Source organism: Mytilus californianus, unplaced genomic scaffold (assembly GCF_021869535.1).
Source record: "Mytilus californianus isolate M0D057914Y unplaced genomic scaffold, xbMytCali1.0.p SCAF_2, whole genome shotgun sequence".
NCBI classification, from domain to species: Eukaryota; Metazoa; Mollusca; class Bivalvia; order Mytilida; family Mytilidae; genus Mytilus; species Mytilus californianus.
In genome coordinates this window covers 80,869,047-80,889,864 of record NW_026262668.1, presented here as the reverse complement: position 1 = coordinate 80,889,864, position 20,818 = coordinate 80,869,047, and the positions used below count along the sequence as shown (strand labels likewise).

Below are 20,818 nucleotides of genomic sequence, written 5' to 3'. Positions count from 1 at the left end.
CACAAGTTATTGTCCTGAAACTAGAAAAATGCTTGTTTTTTTGCCCTTTTATGGCCCCTAATTCCTAAAATTTTGAGGGAATCACCCCCAAAATCAATCCCAGCCTTCCCTTTGTGGTATGAGACCTTGCAGTACAATTTCAGAGAGATCCATACACCTGAACACAAGTTATTGTCTGGAAACTAGAAAAATGCTTATTTTTGGCCCCTTATTCCTAAACTTTTTGGGCATTTACCCCCAACCTCAATTCCAGCTTTCCCTTTGTGATATGGAACCTTGTAGTACAATTTCATAAAGATCCATACACTTACACACAAGTTATTGTCATGAAACTAGAAAAATGCTTGTTTTTTGCCCCTTTTTTGCCCCTAATTCCTAAAATTTGGAGGCAATTACCCCAAAAATCAATCCCAGCATTCCCTTTGTGATATGGAACCTTGTGATACAATGTCAGAGAGATCCATACACTTACACACAAGTTATTGTCATGAAACTAGAAAAATGCTTATTTTTTGCCCCTTTTTGGCCCCTAATTCCTAACATTTGGAGGCAATTACCCCCAAAATCAATCCCAGCATTCCCTTTGTGATATGGAACCTTGTGATACAATGTCAGAGAGATCCATACACTTACACACAAGTTATTGTCTGGAAACTAGAAAAATGCTTGTTTTTTGCCCCTTTTTGGCCCCCAATTCCTAAAATTTGGAGGCAATTTCCCCGAAAATCAATCCCAGCATTCCCTTTGTGATATGAAACCTTGTGGTATAATGTCAGAGAGATCCATACACTTACACACAAGTTATGTCTTGAAGTTACAAAAATGCTTATTTTTGGCCCCTAATTCCTGAACTGTTAGTACCATAACCCCCAAAATCAATCCCCACCTTCCTTTTGTGGTATTGAACCTTATGGTAAAATTTCATAGAGATCCATTCACTTAAACTAAAGTTAGAGTGCGAAAACTAATGTGTCTTCGGAAGACGACGACGACGCCAACGTCATACCAATATACGACCACAAAATTTTTTTTGTGGTCATATAAAAAGTTGCGATAGTTAATGGATTATATGAATGAAGCCGCTTGAATTTCATTGATAAATTGATAGGATGGGCATCATGCTTGACATTGCTGCAGTGTTACGTGACATCATTGTCGAATATTTTTCAGTATCATATCCTGTCCATGATCTAAACAAAATATCAGGTATTAGGATCAAAGAAAAAATGTGAAAATTGCTGATAATTAAAAATTAGACCCCAATACAATGGCATCTCCTCAATCTCACATATCTGTAGTAATTCCTTAAAAATATTATATCAGCTTAATCTTTGACATCTGACCTTCATATTAAATAGGAATATCACCTTTCCTATCCGGGAAAATATTTGTTTTCAATTTGGTGAAGATGCAATGAACATGTATCTTGTATTATTTTTTGACAAAATAAGGTGTGACTGACATACATCACCTTTCACACAAGGAGACCTAATACGTGATTACAATATAACATCAATTTGTTTCTATGCAAAAATACAAATATATATCAGACATTTATCACTTCAATGTTTGATCAATATCTAGCCAATTTCCATTATTGATAAAATCACATCAATGTTTATATTAAATTTATTCTTAATGACTAAAACTTTAATGAACAGTAACTTACCGGTGGACCATTATTTCCCTTTGGACCAACAAGTCCCTAAAAATAGAATAAGAACTTTAAATAACTGATTGCTGCAACTCCAGCATAGAGTACAACTATTAAATGTCATTTGTATAATGCTAATGAGTCTATGCAATTATTTTACAGGATAGAGGTTGAATTTCTAATAAGTTCCACCATTAAAGGTAATCCTAGTATATGAATATAAATATTGGCAAATTCACCTGAAGTTGATATTAAAAGTGTATGCCTGTAAATAAAATGCTAATTCACTGCACGAAGAACTGTGTTTCCTGAGAAATGAATTTTTTTTTTAATCATCTCACAGTAAATACATAAATTATAAAATATTTAAATAAAATTCATTATCTGTAAACAAAGCATGGAGAGACAACAAAACAAAATGTGACTAAGATGATCTATCTATGCAAATCAAGCAGTATGATGAGGGTCTACCCAACTTCCTGGAGAGGAACAAGGATGGACTGTTACTCTTGGCTTGCAAATATGGTGGTGACCATGTTTCAATAAGTGTAGTATATATTTTAAGAGTGGTATACTAATTAAAGTACAAAATGGTTTCAAAAAATGACTGTCCAAATTGGTCATGTTAGAATATGAAATATTAGGCAGCAAATTAAGCAACAAATGCATGAACTGTGATGATTGGAAACAAACAATATAAAACCTTATGTTGATTATATTGTCATACTCACTGGTTCACCTTTTGGTCCAGAAGGTCCTTCTTGGCCCTTAAATATAATAAACACTTTATAGTAATGATAGTAGTTTTGGTCTGCCTTTGAATCAGAAACAATAGAAAAACATAATGGAAATAAACTTTATATTTAATCTGCTTTAAAAAATGGAGTTATATTCAAATACACCATTCATTATAGCTTCTCATGTTGACAAATAAAACTTGAAATATATAATTAAAAAAAAATCAGCAATAATAATTATGCTTTATCTATCACTTTGCACTTTGTTGACTTGAATGTGTTTATCACCAGTTTGTTAAAATGACCAGTTGAACAGTTTAATTTGATAAAACAAATTGCAGTTAGGTCAGAATTTTGAATGAACTACAACAGATGGAACGAAACGCTTACAGTCAAGTCACAGTAACTGCAAAAAAAAAACTAAGTAATTTTATCAGTAAAATATGGAAAATATTTTCATAATTTTGCTCTGGACACTGAGATTAGATCATAAAAAAGCACCTGTCCAATTTACATAAAATTCCATGACGGTTTGACAACATTAGTGATGACTGAAAGAGTTTAACCTTAGACTGTCTCTAAATGTTAACTGAAGAAAAAAATAAACTGCTAACACAGAGATATGTCTCCCCATTTTGTTATTTTGATAGAAAAATGCAAATGTTGAAATTAAACTAGATGTGTCGGAACGACATGAATGACTCTGCTCGCAAAAAATCTTGAAGCTATTTTTAGGAGAATGAAAGTCCATATAACTGTTTTCACGAAATTATCAAAGACCAAATCCCGTAATTCTGGCAAAAATCAGCAGAGCAGAACCAAACATAAATTCCATCTTTAACTCATCATAGTAGACTCACATACTAAAAATCAGCTCAATATGTATAGCTGTTTAGGAAAAAAGTCTATATAACTGTTCATTGAGGAATGATGGAATGACAGAATGAGGGTATGATGGAATGACAGATAATGGTAAAACTATATAGCCCCGACAACTTTGTTGCTGGCCAGCTGGGCTATAAAAAACAATTATATTTTAACATGTAAGTTATGCAAAATATTCAGTCAATGAATCACAGCTGAAGGTACAGGGCCAAACAACCTCCATGGAAATGGGTAAGATTTTCAGTCTGTGTTGCTACTTAATGTGAACCTCTTCAGTAAAACTTAAACATAGTTCTGTTTTCACCATTTGTACTGTGATTTATTTTTACTGGTTTATTTTTTTCACATGTGTACCCTCCATGATGGATGTTTAGTAATATAACCTATACCTCAATATCAGTGAAAAGTCTTCCTCCAAAATAATAGTAATAGTAAAATGAAGGAACAACAAATCCAACACAAACAAAATTATCAGTTTCTCCCTATAAAATGAATTGCCTGATAATAATTTTTTTTAAAGATTTTAATTAAAGTACACCTTCAAAAATATATGAAAGCACTATCAAGGAAACAAGAATGATTATGTAATATTTATACAAATCTCTCCTCCCAAAAAATAACGAGACTTGAAGTTTGTTGTCAAAAAAGACCCCCTGCAGACAGACAAATGGATGGACAGAGAGATTCCTAAATAACCCGCTCCCACACTTAAAAAAAAAAATGTTTACAGGGATGGTAATGCTAGTCCATAAGACAACATTCTATGCTCCATTGAACTATTGAATCTCGGTAAAAATCTTAATTTGGTGATGATGATGGATGGCTGTTTAATCCCCAGTGGCAAATTAAATGCATATTCAGGACGAGAACATGTTAATATGATATGAATTCGAACTTAATGTTCTGGACTAGATCAACATGCTGTGCCAGGTTTTAATATGCTAATTCACAAGGTAACCGTCCTACCTGGACACATTAAACTGACCCCTGGCCCACCAGTCTTTGCTCCTACTTCTAAATTATGTGTCCTTAGCAGAGAATAAAAAATCTCACTTTTAAAGTCTTTGGTCAATCCTGTAGTAATGAGTCAGCTTGGGATAGCTTTTGGCATATATCTTTTAGAAATTCCCTTCTACCAATTTTCAAGTTAATGTGCCCACAACTTCATGTTAAACTAACTTAAACAATATGGGACTGAGGAACGGACAAACAAATTGACTAAAAAACAGATGGACACAGAAACCATAAAATAGTATGCCCCCTACTGTAACAGATCTTGGAACTGACTTCAGATCTTTCATCCATGTTTTTCTCATAAAGATCTGATTTTTTTGGAAGCTTTCTTCCACTGAAACTCTTATAGAAAATGTTTGAACAGTAAGGAGACTTACTCAGGATCCAATTTATAAAGATTTTACTATACATATATATGGTATAAGCAAATGATTAGTTATTTGAAAGAAAATTCTGACATTACTTTTAATCTTGATATAAGATATAAGTAAAACGATTTCTATGTTATTTTTTATTTTGAGTATTTCCAATTTCAGAATGCAACCAACATAATCAATCTAATTTCCAAGAACAATGACCTATTTACAACTTCAGTAGTTTTTATAGTCTTTTCATAATTTTTCATGTAACAAATTTTCATAGTTTCTTCATTTTTCTAGGGTCATTTTTGGAGCCAAATAATATCTCTTATTTCATATGGCAAACAAAAAGTAGGTAATGCCAAAACACATAATAAACAGATTTATATTTCTTATTACATATGGCCTTTCATCGCATATTTATAAGCTATATATGTTTAATAAATTACTTACTGGTGAGCCTGGCATGCCTTCCACTCCCATTATTCCTGGTGGTCCATTTTGACCCTGTAACAATAAATGTCTTTAAAACACACATACAATAATAAGTATTCATGTCTAAGTTCTTGAATATATTAGTTCATCAAGAATAGCAAAGTTCCACATTGAAAGGAAAACACAGGATTAAGTTGTGGATATCTATTTGAAAATATTTCAAACAAAGTGTCACATGAAATAAGTAACATCCCCATTTTAACAGGGTAGAAAAATTCATAATTAAAGTTAAATAACTCTGGCAAAAACAAAGGTAAAAATTGTTACAAACTAATAGGGAGCTAACTGTTTTTTATATCATTAAAATTAAAAAAATATAAAGTGGGGGTAATCAAAATTATAACTTCAAAAAAGATAGACAACTCCATAGCTACAGGAACAAGAGGCTCTCAAGAGCCTGAATCGTTCACCTGTATTTCAGAGGAGAAGATTTTTAAATGTTAACAAACTTGATGAACAAATTGTGTAAAATTGTCTTTAAAGGGCAATAACTCCTTAAGGGGTCAATTGACAATTTTGGTCATATTAACTTTTTTGTAGATCTTACTTTGCTGAACATTATTGCTGCTTACAGTTTATATATATCTATAATAATATTCAAAATAATAACAAATAAATGCTCCGCTGGGGCGCAGCTTGATACGACCGCAGAGGTAGAACCCTGAACAGTTGGGGCAAGTATGGACACAACATTCAAGCTTGATACAGCACTGAATTTGGATTGTAATTAAATATTTGACACAGCATAGGTTTCTCACACAGAATGAAAGTGGTCTAAGAACTTAAAATTTTTAAATTGGACATTCACCTATTATGGTCCAATTTCCAAAATCTAAATACATGGTTAGATTCAGTATATCAAAGAACCCCAAGAATTCAATTTTTGATGAAATCAAACAAAGTTTAATTTTGGACCCTTTTGACCTCAATGTGGACAAAGTTGATAATGGGGCCCAAAAATCAAAAATCTAAATACATGGTTAGATTCAGCATATCAAAGAACCCCATATATTCAATTTTTGTTGAAATCAAACAAAGTTTAATTTTGGACCCCGATTTGGACCAACTTGAAAACTGGGCCCATAATCAAAAATCTAAATACATGTTTAGATTCAGCATATCAAAGAACCCTAAGAATTCAATTTTTGTTAAAATCAAACTAAGTTTAATTTTGGACCCTTTGGACCTTAATGTAGACCAATTTGAAAACGGAACCAAAAATTAAGAATCTAAATACACGGTTAGATTCGGCATATCAAAGAACCCCAATAATTCAATTTCTGATGAAATCAAACAAAGTTTAATTTTGGACCCTTTGGACCTCAATGTGGACCAATTTAAAAACGGGGCCCAAAATCCAAAAACTTAATACACGGTTAGAATCAGCATATTAAAGAACCCCAAGAATTCATAAATAAAACCCCATTGAAATTGGTCAAGAAATAAGCAATTTATACGAAGTATCTTCTTTTGCACAATACTGTGCAATTGAATATTTCTTGCTATTGCGCAATACTGTACAATTGACAATTTCTTGCTATTGCGCAATATTGTGCTATTGCACAATACTGTGCAATTGAAGATTTCTTGCTATTGTGCAATACTGTGCAATTGAAAATTTCTTGCTATTGCACAATACTTATTATATAATAATTTACACATCCTGTTTGGTGTGTATCTCCTACCATATCATTATTATTTGCTTTTAAATATAAAACAGAAATAACCAACTTAAAATGGAAAATTTTAAAAGAAAAAAAAAAGGAAAAAAAGAAAAAAAAGGAAAAAAAAAAAATCCCCCCCCCCAATTTTTTGAATCCCCTTATGATTCATCACCCCCAAACTCAATCCCAGCCTTCCCTTTGTGGTATGGTACCTTGCAGTACAATTTCAGAGAGATCCATACACTTGAACACAAGTTATTGTCTGGAAACTAGAAAAATGCTTATTTTTGGCCCCTTTTTGGCCCCTTATTCCTAAACGTTTTAGGCAATTACCCCCAAACTCAATTCCAGCTTTCCCTTTGTGATATGGAACCTTGTAGTACAATTTCAGAAAGATCCATACACTTACACACAAATTATTGTCATGAAACTAGAAAAATGCTTGTTTTTTGCCCCTTTTTTGGCCCCTAATTCCTAATATTTTGAGGCAATTACCCCCAAAATCAATCCCAGCATTCCCTGTGTGATATGGAACCTTTTGGTACAATGTCAGAGAGATCCATACACTAACACACAAGTTATGTCTGGAAGTTACAAAAATGCTTATTTTTTGCCCCTTTTTCCTTAACTGTTGGTACCATAACCCCCAAAATCAATCCCAACCTTCCTTTTGTGGTATTGAACCTTATGGTAAAATTTCATAGAGATCCATTCACTTAAACTAAAGTGAGAGTGCGAAAACCAATGTGTCTTCGGACAATGCCGGACGACGACGACGCCGCCAACGTCATACCAATATACGACCGCAAAATATTTTGCAGTCGTATAAAAACTGCAAAATTTCCTTAAAATTACCAATTCAGGGGCAACAACCCAACAACAGGTTGTCAGATTTGTCTGAAAATTTCAGGGCAGATAGATCTTGACCTGATAATCAGTTTTATCCTGTCAGATTTACTCTAAATGCTTAGGTTTCAGAGATATCAGCCAAAATCTACATTTTACCCCTATGTTCTATTTTTAGCCATGGTGGCCATCTTGGTTGGTTGGCGGGGTCATCGGACACATTTTTTAAATAAGTTACCCTAATGATGATTGTGGCCAAGTTTGGTTAAATTTGGCCAGTGGTTTCAGAGGAGAAGATTTTTGTAAAAAGCTAACAACGATGGACGACGGACGCCAAGTGATGAGAAAACCTCACTTGGCCCTTCGGGCCAGGTGAGCTAAAAAGATAGACAACTCTATAGCTAAAGGAAAAAAGACAAACAACAGTCCACAAAACATTACACTGAAAAACTAAATCTTGAGCAACATCAACCCTGGCATAAACATGAATGAACTAAGATTACCACAGAATATAAGCAGTTTCTACTAATTGTAAAAGACAATGTAAAAATCTGAAGATTATTTTGACAATTGAAAGAGAGCTTAGTGTTGTTTATCATGAAAATAGTAAGAAATTACAATGGAGGGAATCAAAATCATTAGTTGAAAAAGAACAGACAAAACCATCACCAAATAAAACTAGAGGCTCTAAAGAGCCAGTGTGGCTCACCTGCATCTTAAACAATGGCCACTTTTGAGTAAAAATCACCATGAAAGGGGAACAACTTTATTAAGAGTTAACTAACAATTTCAGTCATGCTGACATATTTGTAGATCTTATCCTGCGGATACTTTTTCTTTCTAAAGTTTCTATTTATCTATATTTTTTTTTATAAAAAAAATGTAAAAATTATCATTAAAGGGCAATAACTCCAATAACAAGTAGACTGAAGATTTCTAACCCGAATAATTCAGTCGTTATATTCCGCTGATCTACGATTACTCCGTTAACGGCTGAATACATTGACAACGAAAAATCTTCAATCAATCATTCGGAATTAGCTCGGGATTTACCTATCTCGATAAAATTGAGCTGATTGCTAATTGGTCACTGCTTCTACAGGGCACCAATCAAAATCCAGGATTCTAGGAGAGTTTTTATCGTGTAAGGAATTCAGGCCCTCGCAAGTAGGAGAGATCGATTACGGGGAGGGACTGAATTATTCGGGTTAGAAGATTTCTTGTCTTGCTGATCATTTGTGCTAATAAAAGTTTCTATCTATCTATTACAATTTTAAAGATAATAGGCAAAAATAGGAAAAAAATGGCAAAAATTGTCATTAAAGGGCAATAACTTCAATAAGGAGTCAACTTACAATTTTGGTCATGTTTACCTTATTGTAGATCTTATCTTGCTGATCATTTTTGCTTTGAAAATTTTTATTTATCTATTATAGTTTTTAAAATATTAGGCAAAAAGGCAAAAATTTGGTAAGATTCGTCATTAAAGGGCAATAACTCTAAAAAGGAGTCCTCTGATGATGTTGGTTATTATGACTTATTTTTAGATCTTGTCTTGTTGATCGTTTTTACTATTTAAAGTTTCTGTCTATCTATTATAATTTTCAAGATAATAGGGAAATATTTTCCAAAAATGGTAAAATTCTTCATTTAGGGGCAATAACTCCTATAAGAAGATGTCTTCCAGTTTCGACCTAAATGGACTATAGTTAGAGCTCAACATTCTGAACATTTTTGCTCACTTCAGAATTTCTCTTATTTATAGCGGTTTTCAAAATAATAAACTTGCATTTTACCCCTATTTTCTATTTTTAGCCATGTCAGCCATCTTGGTTGGAAGGTGAGGTCATCGCACACATTATTTTAACTAGATACCCCAATGATGATTGGGACAATTTTTGGTTAAATTTGGCACAGTGGTTTCAGAGATGAAGATTTTTGTAAAAGTTAACGGACGACAACGACAGATGCCAAGTGAGGAGAAATGCTCACTTGGCCTGTCGGTCAGGTGAGCTAAAAAAATGAGAAGACAATCATCATCCATAAAACACTACACTGAAAATAAAATTGAACAACAGAAATCAAAACAAAATCCAAGAGTGAATTCAGGAGCTCTCAAAGGGTAAATAGTTCCTGCTCAAATAATGGCACCTTATATGTAAAAATTATTGAGGCACTCATGATTATAATGTAATAATATTATGCTATATTGTATTCTATGAAACATGATCAGAACAAAATGAGTAAAGCAGATAAAAAATAATTAATATCAATACACTATTTGTTGTCTGACATTAACCATAAATTTACATCTTATTTTAGTAAATCATTAAGTGGACAATTAGAAGCTAAAAACCATATTTTCATTTTCCCTAATAATCACTAATGAGTACTTGAGTATAGTGCTTGCTAAGTATCTAATTACAATTTGTACAAACTTTCATCATCAGTTTCAGAATGACTTACTAAAGGTCCACGATCTCCTTTCTCCCCAGGTGGGCCAACAGGTCCAGGTTGTCCTTTTGGTCCAGGATCACCAATTATACCAGGTGATCCAACTCTACCAGTATTTCCCTAAATGACAAACTTATCACATTCAAATGACTATTACAGGTATGTGCAATTTATTTTTTATAACAATAAATTAAGTGATAATAAACTGTTAACACAGAGATATGTCTCGCCTTTTTGTAATTTTGATAATGCAAATGTTGAAATTAATATAGCAATACTTTAACATGTAAGTTATGCAAATATTCAAAGTCAATGAACCATGACTGAAGATGCATGGCTAAACAATCTCCATGGAAATGAGATGTGCCAATGCTAACACAACTGCATACCAAATACCATTGACTTTAATATCATAAGTCGTTCCCTTTAAACAAACCTAAACACAAACAATAACGTGTAAACAATGTAAAAGTTTCAAAGTCAATGAACCATGATGAGGGGGTGGGGCTATATAATCTCCATGGAAATGAGACTTGCAAATGCCAATAAATTTGCATACCAAATATCATTGACTTAACATCAGAGGTTCATCTTAAACTGATACATGTAAACTAAGCAAAAGTTTCAAAGTCAATAGACCATGACTGAGGGGGAAGGGCCAAATAATCTCCATGGAAATGAGATGTGCCAATGCTAATACAACTGCATACCAAATATCATTGACCTACCACTAGTAGTTACCAAAAACTAGACCTAATCACAAACTAATACATTGTTGATGCAGACGCCGGAAATAGCATACCTATGTCTTGCTTTTTGACTCCGTCAAGGCGAGACAAAAACCAAATTATCAATTTCTATGCATCCGATTAATCTATCTAATGTTTGCTTTTCTCTTTTAAATGTAAAACATCCTCCCAACAAAGTAAATATAATTTTTGATAAAATACAGATAAATGCTAATTTTTACAATTACTCATATCAACTCCCAACTTTGAAAAAAAATTAAGAAGCAAAAAAACTGAAAAGAATATCACAGCTGTGATAGGCAGGAAAATTAAATGTCACATAGACAACCTCTTAGTGATACTAAAGTAAGGATTAAAAAAACCATTAGAGATAAGAAGTTTTAACAAATTTTCAGACATGTGTAAATGTTGGAACACTTTGAAGTTACAAATTAGATCCATTTTTATTCACTATACAGTTGTTTTGGAATTCTATAGAATATTCTTACCTTTATACCCTTCTCTCCTCTTTCTCCCTTTGAGCCTGATGGTCCTGGTGGTCCCTACAACATATAAAATTACCACAATGTAAAAGGTATAAAACCACTAATTCATAGCCCCATTGCTTTCTATGTTAAATTCTGCAATTTCAAGCATTAATGGCTACTTTGTCTTAAGTTCAAAAAAGTGGCAGTCATTTCATGTCAAAACTAAACCTTATCCTGACTTGTGCTTAAAAAAACAACATACCTTTAATTGCATATTAGAGCGTACTGGTTCCCGGAAGATTGATAGTACAAAAACAGGTACTTCTGATTTGAACAACACGGTAAATGTGCCCACCTATTATAATTTTATATATTTTTTTTATTATTCAAAAGAAACTTTCAACAAGGGTTCTACAGTGATCCCTAGTCCCCAAGATTTCATTTGATACCAAAACTACCCAAATAGTTCACCTATTGACAAAGATACAGCTATGCGTAGGAACTATTTTGTTTAAAATATGTACTACTTTCTTATATGTTCTTTCCGACCGGGCCTGAATTAGTGGTTCTATACCAAAAAGGATTAAAAAAAGTAACCAATTTTTTAATTTCAAGGGCCAAATAACGGTTATCCTACCTGTGACCTTCTATTATCTTTTATAAAATTTTAAAAAGTCGTTATTTCTGACTGGCAAATGCTGCTTTCTTAAAACAAAATTTGTAACTTATGGTTAATAAATAGTTCAGATGGATCAATATCCCTGAAAGTGAGGAACAAAATAAAAGAAGAATGTGTCTGAGGACAAGAATGCTTGCTGATAGTACATGATAACAATATTTGAGAGCATTTGATGTCACTGATAGTTTTTAAAGAGTTCTATTGTTCTAGTCTTAGGTATTTTTGTGCTGTGTGTTATTTTCATAGTTTCACTGTTTTGTTTGTAAAATTTGCAATTTTCCCAGTTATAAAGGGGCATAATTCTAGAACAGTAAGTCACTCACTGCCCAAATTCAAACTCTTGTCTGCAAATTTTGGTTCTTAGCATTGTGTATGAGTTTAATAATATTTGAATGAGGAAAACTTAAGTTAGAGTACTTTAAACTAAACATGTCTTAGCCATTACGTCAGATCGGTACCGTCAGAGAAAATATTTTCGTCTGAAAGATAATTTATAAAGTTGCAAAACCGACTGTCCCAAATAATAGTTGACAAGAAAATATTTCCAAATAAAATAAATTTGTTGCATCCTCTGGTGAGCCTCATTGAATAATTAAACTTCTAATCCTTACGCCTTTGTAAGCATTAAATGTGTTTTCTTAATGATTACAAGTACTGTTGTTTGATATGGTTTTTCCTTGTTATGATTTTTAAATAGGTGCTCATTAAATTATGTTGATTAGATTATTGTTTTTTTACTTTATTAGTACTTGTTGGTAATGAGCTATTAATTATGGTGTGTAATTCCTTGTCCCACATACTTATGTAGATGGTTTTTCGTCCATTGAACACAAACCACAGAATGTAAAATACATGTTTCCGTGTTGTAGATATATTCCAGAGCGAGTACTCGAGTATCGCTCGATAAAACCAACGAGTACTCGATTAGTAATTATTCAACGAGTTGACATCCCTCATAATTATAATATGTAGACAAAATATCTCTGTGCAATGATATTGGACATGTTGCTATATTTATAAATTGACTGACCTTAACCATTTGTGCAGTTTTGAAGAGAAGAAGACCAGATTTTCATTGTGTGAAAAAGGGATTTTAACTCCAAGAGGCCATATCACAAAGGACCCTTTGGGGTTACTAAATTGAATCTTACATAGTAAACATTAATATTAAACCACATGTGAAAATATCTCAGCTTCAAAACAAGCCATCATAAATTAGGAAGTTCACAATTATATGGACAGAGGAATTGCAGAAAAAGTTAATAATACAGACTACTGAAATTAATTGTGCATATTGACCCAGATACCCTTAGTATAAAGGCTTAACTTCTTATCTACCACAGATACCTTTACAGTTCACTACTACACACTGCTGATTAGTTAGATACTGCAGCTGAATTGTAGGTTAACTACCAGAGATAATTTGCAGTGAGAGAATGTTTCACAAATTGTTAAGGCTGTGTTATGAGTACTCTAATTAAATGTTTAATTAATCAGTATTTATTGTATATTAATTGAAAAACAAGAGGCTGTCGAGTGACAGCAAACCGGATTTTCCTGCAGAGGTCAAACCCTGAACAGTTGAGCAAGTATGAAACAGCTACCTTCATAACACACACGACTTAAAGAAAATAGTTATAGAGAAATTTTGATGTTATCATTACTGGTTCATGGAATAAGTTTGAGTTATTTCCCTTTGAACAGAAATATGGTTTAACACAGTACTCTAACATTAGATATGATTTTACTAAAAATAGTTCTCTAAAATTAGATATGATGTAACACAATGTATATCTATTTTCAAATTATAATCAAATATAATTAATAGTTCCAAATATTTTTTCTTTCATTTGTCACAAACTAATATAGAACTGCATCTAATCTATCAACTTTACACAATGTAATGTAATGAAATATATCCTTTAATAAAAATAAATTATTATCTAATTAAAGGAGTTCACTTCATAAAAAAAAATTATATATATAGCATTCAGAAAATGAGTTGATACAGAATAACAAACAAACCTACCACAAAATTCTTCAAACAATTTACCAAAGAAAAGAAAAAAAAATCCAAAATGTCATTTATCATTAATACAATGTCTTTTAAAAATCTTTTAAAAAAATAGTTATTTCCCTTTGTACAGAAATGGATTAAATCATCAAAAATTGAATTCTTGGGAAAGGGCTATAACTGATCAACGAGAAAAGCTAAAATCATAAAAATTGAATTTTACCTTCATGTAGTCACAGGAAACAACATATCTAAATTTGAAAAAATTTCTTCAAAGCGTTTTCATGTAAATGAACGGACACTGTTTGGCAGCCGCATGCCTGCCCGCCGTACATCCCCAAATCAATAACTGATTTTTACTTCGAAAAATCCAGTTAATGAAACAAATACCAAAACAATTTCTTTCTTTTCCTTATCAAGCTTGAAAGCTGCCGTAAATGGACGTAAAAAGATTTCAAATTATTTGTCCATGTTTGGCTTCTTCATCCTCGGAAGACTCGCAATCTTGTTCCGACAAACTAAATTATCCCTTCCTATACTTCCAATTTTACTTTCTAATTGCATAAATCCTTCAAATTCTTCACTTTCGCTATACGATTTGAACAAAGAAGCCCATTCATACGCCATTGGTTTAATCGCATTCCGAACACGTGTAAAATTCATCATAATTATATGTATAAACACACACTTTTTATAGAAAAGCAATGTACAAGTTGAAAGATTATTCATTTGTAAAACAAATTTCATTGGTTCATTTCAGGATTCCCGAACAGTTTTGTCCAATCTAAAGGGTTTTAACAGTGGTATATTTTACGGAAATATCTGTCACCGGGACTGCGCAAGTGTATGTTTACAGCGGATCTATCAGTCACTGTGAATACACGCTTGATTATGCAAGCGGATTTATCAGTCACTGCGGACAGAAAGATGATAAAAACCGTGTATATATCCATCAGTGGTAGATAAAGAGTTAATAAACCTTATCCAGTTTAATTTCATGTCAGCTCTTCATGCAGTTCAACTCCTTTTGAAAATCAAACTCTTGAATGTTTTTTATTGTATAGGCAAAACAAAGTTTTATCAACTAGAGTCCATTATTTATTTTTTAAAATCTTTCAAGGGCCATAACTTGTAAATAAATAGGAGTCAAATCTCCTTATCTTGAAAATCTTTCTCTGGTTACTGGTCTCCTGAGAAGAAGGTAAAATCTCAAACATTCTCATAAAAATCTCTATCAATTTTTACATCGCGATGACCGTGAGGGCATTCCGATGTATTGTTGCCACAGAGATATGACTTTCGTTATTGACTGAAAACCAATCGTATAAATACGCGGACATTATCGAGTGCAAAATAACATTCATTATCGCTTGTTATAAATTCATTTCTTCAATGAATACTCATAAAAATATTTTTTTTTAGAACATAAATTAATAATATGAAAATGTTTTGTCGTTAAGAAATATATATATATATAAGTTAAAAATAATTAATATCTATGCACACGTACAGAAAAATTGTGTTAACGCATGCGGAAGAATATCTCAAGAATGTTTTGCGGGAAAATATGAATGCCTACTCAAATCCAATCTATTAGAAAAATCGAATTATTACAGAAGAGTGTCCACCATGCACTTGCACTGCACTATTATCAGAATAGTAGAATAGAATGATATACAAATGGTTGAAAATTATATATACATGTAACTGTTATATACAAATATTAATATAATATATAACAACAAACCAAAGTATACTGATTTGTATCACTAAAATATAATAGTTATTACGGTGAGGTTGAATTCCCTGTCATTTATTCATCATGCATGCATGAACTTATCTCAGAAAAACATATATCTCTGTACATTAACCTCACTTTTAGGTATAGAGATGTAATTTTTTTTTTCTGCGACAAGTGCTTGTGACCATCCACAAGAACTTGCGGTCATCCGATGTTCAGTACTTCAGTACTTTGATATCTGTTTGACTAAAGTTAAAGTAATTGTTTGTCCATTAAATTATCATCAAAACATAATTTCATAGATTTCATTGTTAGTTGTTATTTGTACGTCTATTTTCTCACAGAAATCCTTTGTTGGTGGTTGATGCAGAATGTTTTCAGGGGTGTCCTCCTTTTCTTTAGGTCAAATCTTTACAATGACACCAAATTTTGTCCCAAAAAATTTCAAAGCAAAACCTTTCCCTCTTAAAACAACTTGTGACACTCCATATACTTTCATAATACTTGAAATTGAACAAAAGCAGTATTGTGATGTGTACTTACAATAAGTCCCTGTTCTCCTGGTAAACCAGGTGGTCCTGTGGATCCAGCTTCTCCCTATAACATACCAATTTTTATTATTGATTTAAAAAGAATAAAATGCTTCGCTGAGCGCAGCCTGATATGACCGCAGAGGTCAAACCCTGAACAGTTGGGGCAAGTTTGGACACAATATTCAAGCTTGATACTGTCTGAATATGGATTGTGATAAAATTTTTGACATAATATAGGTTTCAGACACAAAATAAATGTGTCTAAAGATCTTAAAAATTTGAAATGGGACATTTAATTTACCTAGAATGGTCTGATATCCAAAATCTAACAACATGGTTAGATTCAGCATATAAAAAAACACCAAAAATTTAATTTTAGTTGAAATCAAACAAAGTTTAATTTTCGACCCTTCAAACCTTAATATGAACTAATTTGAAAACAGGGCCCAAAATAAAATCTAAATGCACAATAAGATTCAACAAATCATACAGCCGCAATAATTCAGTTTTTGATGAAATCAAACAAAACTTTAATTTTGGACACTTTCGACCTCAATGTAGACCTATTTAAAAATGGGGCCCAATATCCAAAAAAATTATACAAGGTTAGAACACCAAAAAATTAAAGACTTAATTAATCCCATCGAAATTGGTTAAAACATTTGTATTTGTTTTCAATTGAAGATTTCTTGCTATTGCGCAATACTGTGCAATTGAAGATTTCTTGCTATTGTGCAATACTGTGCAATTGACGATTTCTTGCTATTGCGCAATACTGTGTTGTTGCACAATACTTTGCAATTGAAGATTTTTTGCTATTGCGCAATACTGTGCAATTGAAGATTTCTTGCTATTGTGCAATACTGTACAGTTGAAGATTTCTTGCTATTGCGCAATACTGTGCTATTGTGCAATACTGTGCAATTGAAGATTTCTTGCTATTGCGCAATACTGTGCAATTGAAGATTTCAAAAATTTTGAAGGAAAAAAAAGAACCCCCCCAAAAAAATTGGAAAATAAAATTCCCCCAATTTTTTTACCCCTCCACTCCCCCCCCCCCTTTTTGAGTAATTAACCCCAAACTCAATCCCAGCCTTCCCTTTATGGTATGGAACCTTGTAGTACAATTTAAGAGAGATTCATGCACTTAAACACAAGTTATTGTCTGGAAAATAGAAAAATGCTTGTTTTTGGCCCCTTTTTTGCCCCTAATTCCTGAACGTTTGGAGCAATTAACCCCAAACTCAATCCCAGCCTTCCCTTTGTGATATGGAACCTTGCGGTACAATTTCAGAGAGATCCATACACTAACACACAAATTATTGTCAGGAAACTACAAAAATGCTTGTTTTTGGCCCCTAATTCCTAACCTGTTGGTACCATCACCCCCCAAAATAAATCCCAACCTTCCTTTTGTGGTATTGAACCTTCTGGTAAAAATTCATAGAGATCCATTCACTTAAACTAAAGTTATTGTCCAGAAACCAAATGTGTCTTCGGACGACGACGACATCATTGCATTATATGACGCAAAAATTTTTTTGCGGTTGCATAAAAACTCATACTTTTCACCATTCATTACTTTATACATTTTTTTGTACTCATTAGAGATTCATAATTTTAAAACTACATTTGGCATAAATTTCTAACCATATATGAATTTGTCCATGTCTCTGTTCTAACATAAGAGAAAACACACAAACAACATACAATATACATTATATGTTAAAATGGACATAAGCCTTATATTGTACAAAAGTATGGTAAATTGAGTAGTCTTTTTTCTTACAGATAATTTATAGGTAGTGTACCATGGCATAATGAATGTGAGATATCAGGAACACTCCATGACAGATAATCTTACATCATGTACACATAATTGTTGGTTGATGTCGTCCATATTTGTTTTTTGTTCATTGTACTATAATAAATCAGCCATTTGTTTTCTCTTTTGAATTGTTTCCCATAGTTTCATATTATGTCAAATTGATTGGGGTTTCCTATAGCTTATTATTCTGTATGGGTATTATAGCTCATTGTTTAAGATTGAACAGTGACCTGTTATTGTTCACATCTTTGCTCTATAGTCTTATGGATAGTTGTCTAATTGGCAATACAGACCACAACTCTACTTTATTTTCATATAAGATTATATGGAATCAACTAAAAAGTTAGATATCCTGAAATCATTAACCTTTTTGATCTGAATCTTTATATTTGCAATTTATAAAAAATCTAAATATTTCTTTACCATTTATTGCTGTGATATTACCTTTTTGCACTTAGGCAGAATAAAGCAAACACTTATCAATCAATCTTACAAATTTTGCTACCATACATTACATCTACATGTGACAAACACTGCTGTATACATACCACAGGGCCTGGATTTCCTCTAGGTCCTGAAGTTCCTTGTACTCCTGGTTGGCCCTAAAGTAAAAGAAGTAACAAGCTATAATATTGGATTTCCATCAAAAGGTATATCTTCCAATAAAAAATCCTTGATAAGAAAACTTGTTGATTCTCTGTTAACTTTAATTTCACCAGAAAGTCCTCTTCAACTTAGTTTATGCAGTCTGATATACAGTCGAACCTCCTTGTGTCGAAAACTCGGATCAGTCGAAGTAATTTCTTGGTCCTGGCAAAATTCCCATTTGATCAATGCATAATTACTTCTGATGAGTGGAACTCAGTTGATTCGAAAACTCAGTTAAGTCGAGTAAATTTTATAGTCCCGTCGATGTAAAACTAATGTAAATTGACCCCGATGTCACGAAGTTTCGAAAGTAAGAATTTTCGAAAGATGCAGACCTAATAATAATTTTTCAAATCGGATGTAGTTCTTATGTAACCTAATCACTTTCAAATGAGATTTAAGCTGAGTAAACGTACTTGTTTCTATAACAGTTAAAATGACATGTTTATGATGACCTTTGTTGATGGTACAAGCGGAACATTATTGTGTTGAACATATTTCACCTGACATAAAAAACGAAACGAATTTAAATGGCCCAAGCCGAGATTAAATGAATCGTTAGAATTAAAATTCATTAATTACAATAATTAAAGGATTACCTAAGACAATAATGATAAATTTATAATAATTCATGTAAAGCAGACAACCTTATCAGAGACCATTCAGAACTTGTTTCGTTCCGCGAGTGATTTCATAATAATGACCGACATTTGTAAACATTTGTGTGTACTATTGTTTTCATTTGTGCATGATTTGTATCTGTATTTGTGTGTTTAATCATATGAAGGACCAAAAAATATGGATAATAAATACACCTTATCGCTATTTGGAAATTTGTGCCACTTGACACAAGAATCTGTGCCGCTTGAACTATTGACGTCATACAACAATCACTTTTCCATTGCGGCATCAGATATTTTCTATTATGACGTCAAAATTTTACGGGAACCTTTGTGATGTCCAGTAATGACGGACAAATAGTGATAAGGTGTATACACAATCATAAAGTGTCATACTGAAAAAAGGCACACTGTTCAAAGTATCAAGTTTACACAAAACTCATACCATATTTCATGCATTTCAAATTTATGACGACACAATCGACCTCGGATAAGTCAAATACTTTGGTCCGGTCCCTTCGACTTCGACATAACGAGGTTCAACTGTACATTAATTTTTTTTATGGTACAACTTTATATTGCTTCAGAAATAATTTCCCAGATAAAAATTTTCAAAGTTAAACACTTTTTACACAATTTTTCTTATAAAATATGTGCTGTCCAAATATTCTTTGAATTTCTTGTTGTATTTTCAGTAGTACTTACTGGAGGTCCAGCTGGTCCTCTTGGTCCAGAATTTCCTTTCATTCCTTGACTTCCTTTAATTCCAACTTCTCCAGCTGCCCCAGGTACACCAGGTGATCCCACATCTCCCTGCAAGATAAATTTGTAAAATTACACCATTCAACATTAAAAGATTTTTTTTTTCTTAATTATCGTTAAACTCAAACTTAATCAACTATCTGAGGTAGCACCTAGTATGTACATTATCCAGAATGGATGAAAAAATTTCAAACATTTTTTATTAGTTTTCAAATTATTTGGAAATATACAAAATTGATTAAATGCTACTGTCAAATACAATGTTTATCCATGAAAACGATGTATGAAATGAATGTCTGTTTTCATGCCCTACACAACAAATCCTGGGATCTCATGAAATGCAGTTTATCCATTAGAACATCTAACTACCAATAAATATCAGAGAGAAAATATAGAAATCTGAAATTTGGTAGCATGTAGATTATGTTTATGGTGCTGCATTTCATTTTTTTGTTCATTGAATTTGATCCCAAAGGGACATGGGAAATGTTCAAATTTTGCCTAATTAAAATAACTCATGTCATTTCCTGAATTATTCATCAATGGAAGCTGAAACTTGAACATTTTATTAAAGTTATATAATTTTATTTCAGTTCTTACATGGTGACAGAACTTTAATTTTACATTATGGATGAAAGATCATTAAATAAAATAATATGCAGGTCAAAC

At 32.4% G+C, this 20,818-nt stretch overlaps 1 protein-coding gene across 2 annotated transcripts in view; it reads right to left on the bottom strand.

Moving 5' to 3' along the window:
* LOC127728272 (collagen alpha-1(I) chain-like) overlaps positions 1-20,818 on the bottom strand; it is a 156,644-nt gene that overhangs the window by 18,168 nt on the left and 117,658 nt on the right. For both annotated transcript variants that reach the window (XM_052235556.1, XM_052235557.1), the window contains 8 exons: positions 20,093-20,200; positions 18,668-18,721; positions 16,302-16,355; positions 11,346-11,399; positions 10,121-10,228; positions 5,103-5,156; positions 2,386-2,421; positions 1,670-1,705 (listed from right to left, as the gene is read on the bottom strand). In XM_052235556.1, coding sequence (XP_052091516.1) covers positions 1,670-1,705; positions 2,386-2,421; positions 5,103-5,156; positions 10,121-10,228; positions 11,346-11,399; positions 16,302-16,355; positions 18,668-18,721; positions 20,093-20,200 — 504 coding nt within the window. The remainder of the gene's footprint in view (positions 1-1,669; positions 1,706-2,385; positions 2,422-5,102; positions 5,157-10,120; positions 10,229-11,345; positions 11,400-16,301; positions 16,356-18,667; positions 18,722-20,092; positions 20,201-20,818) is intronic.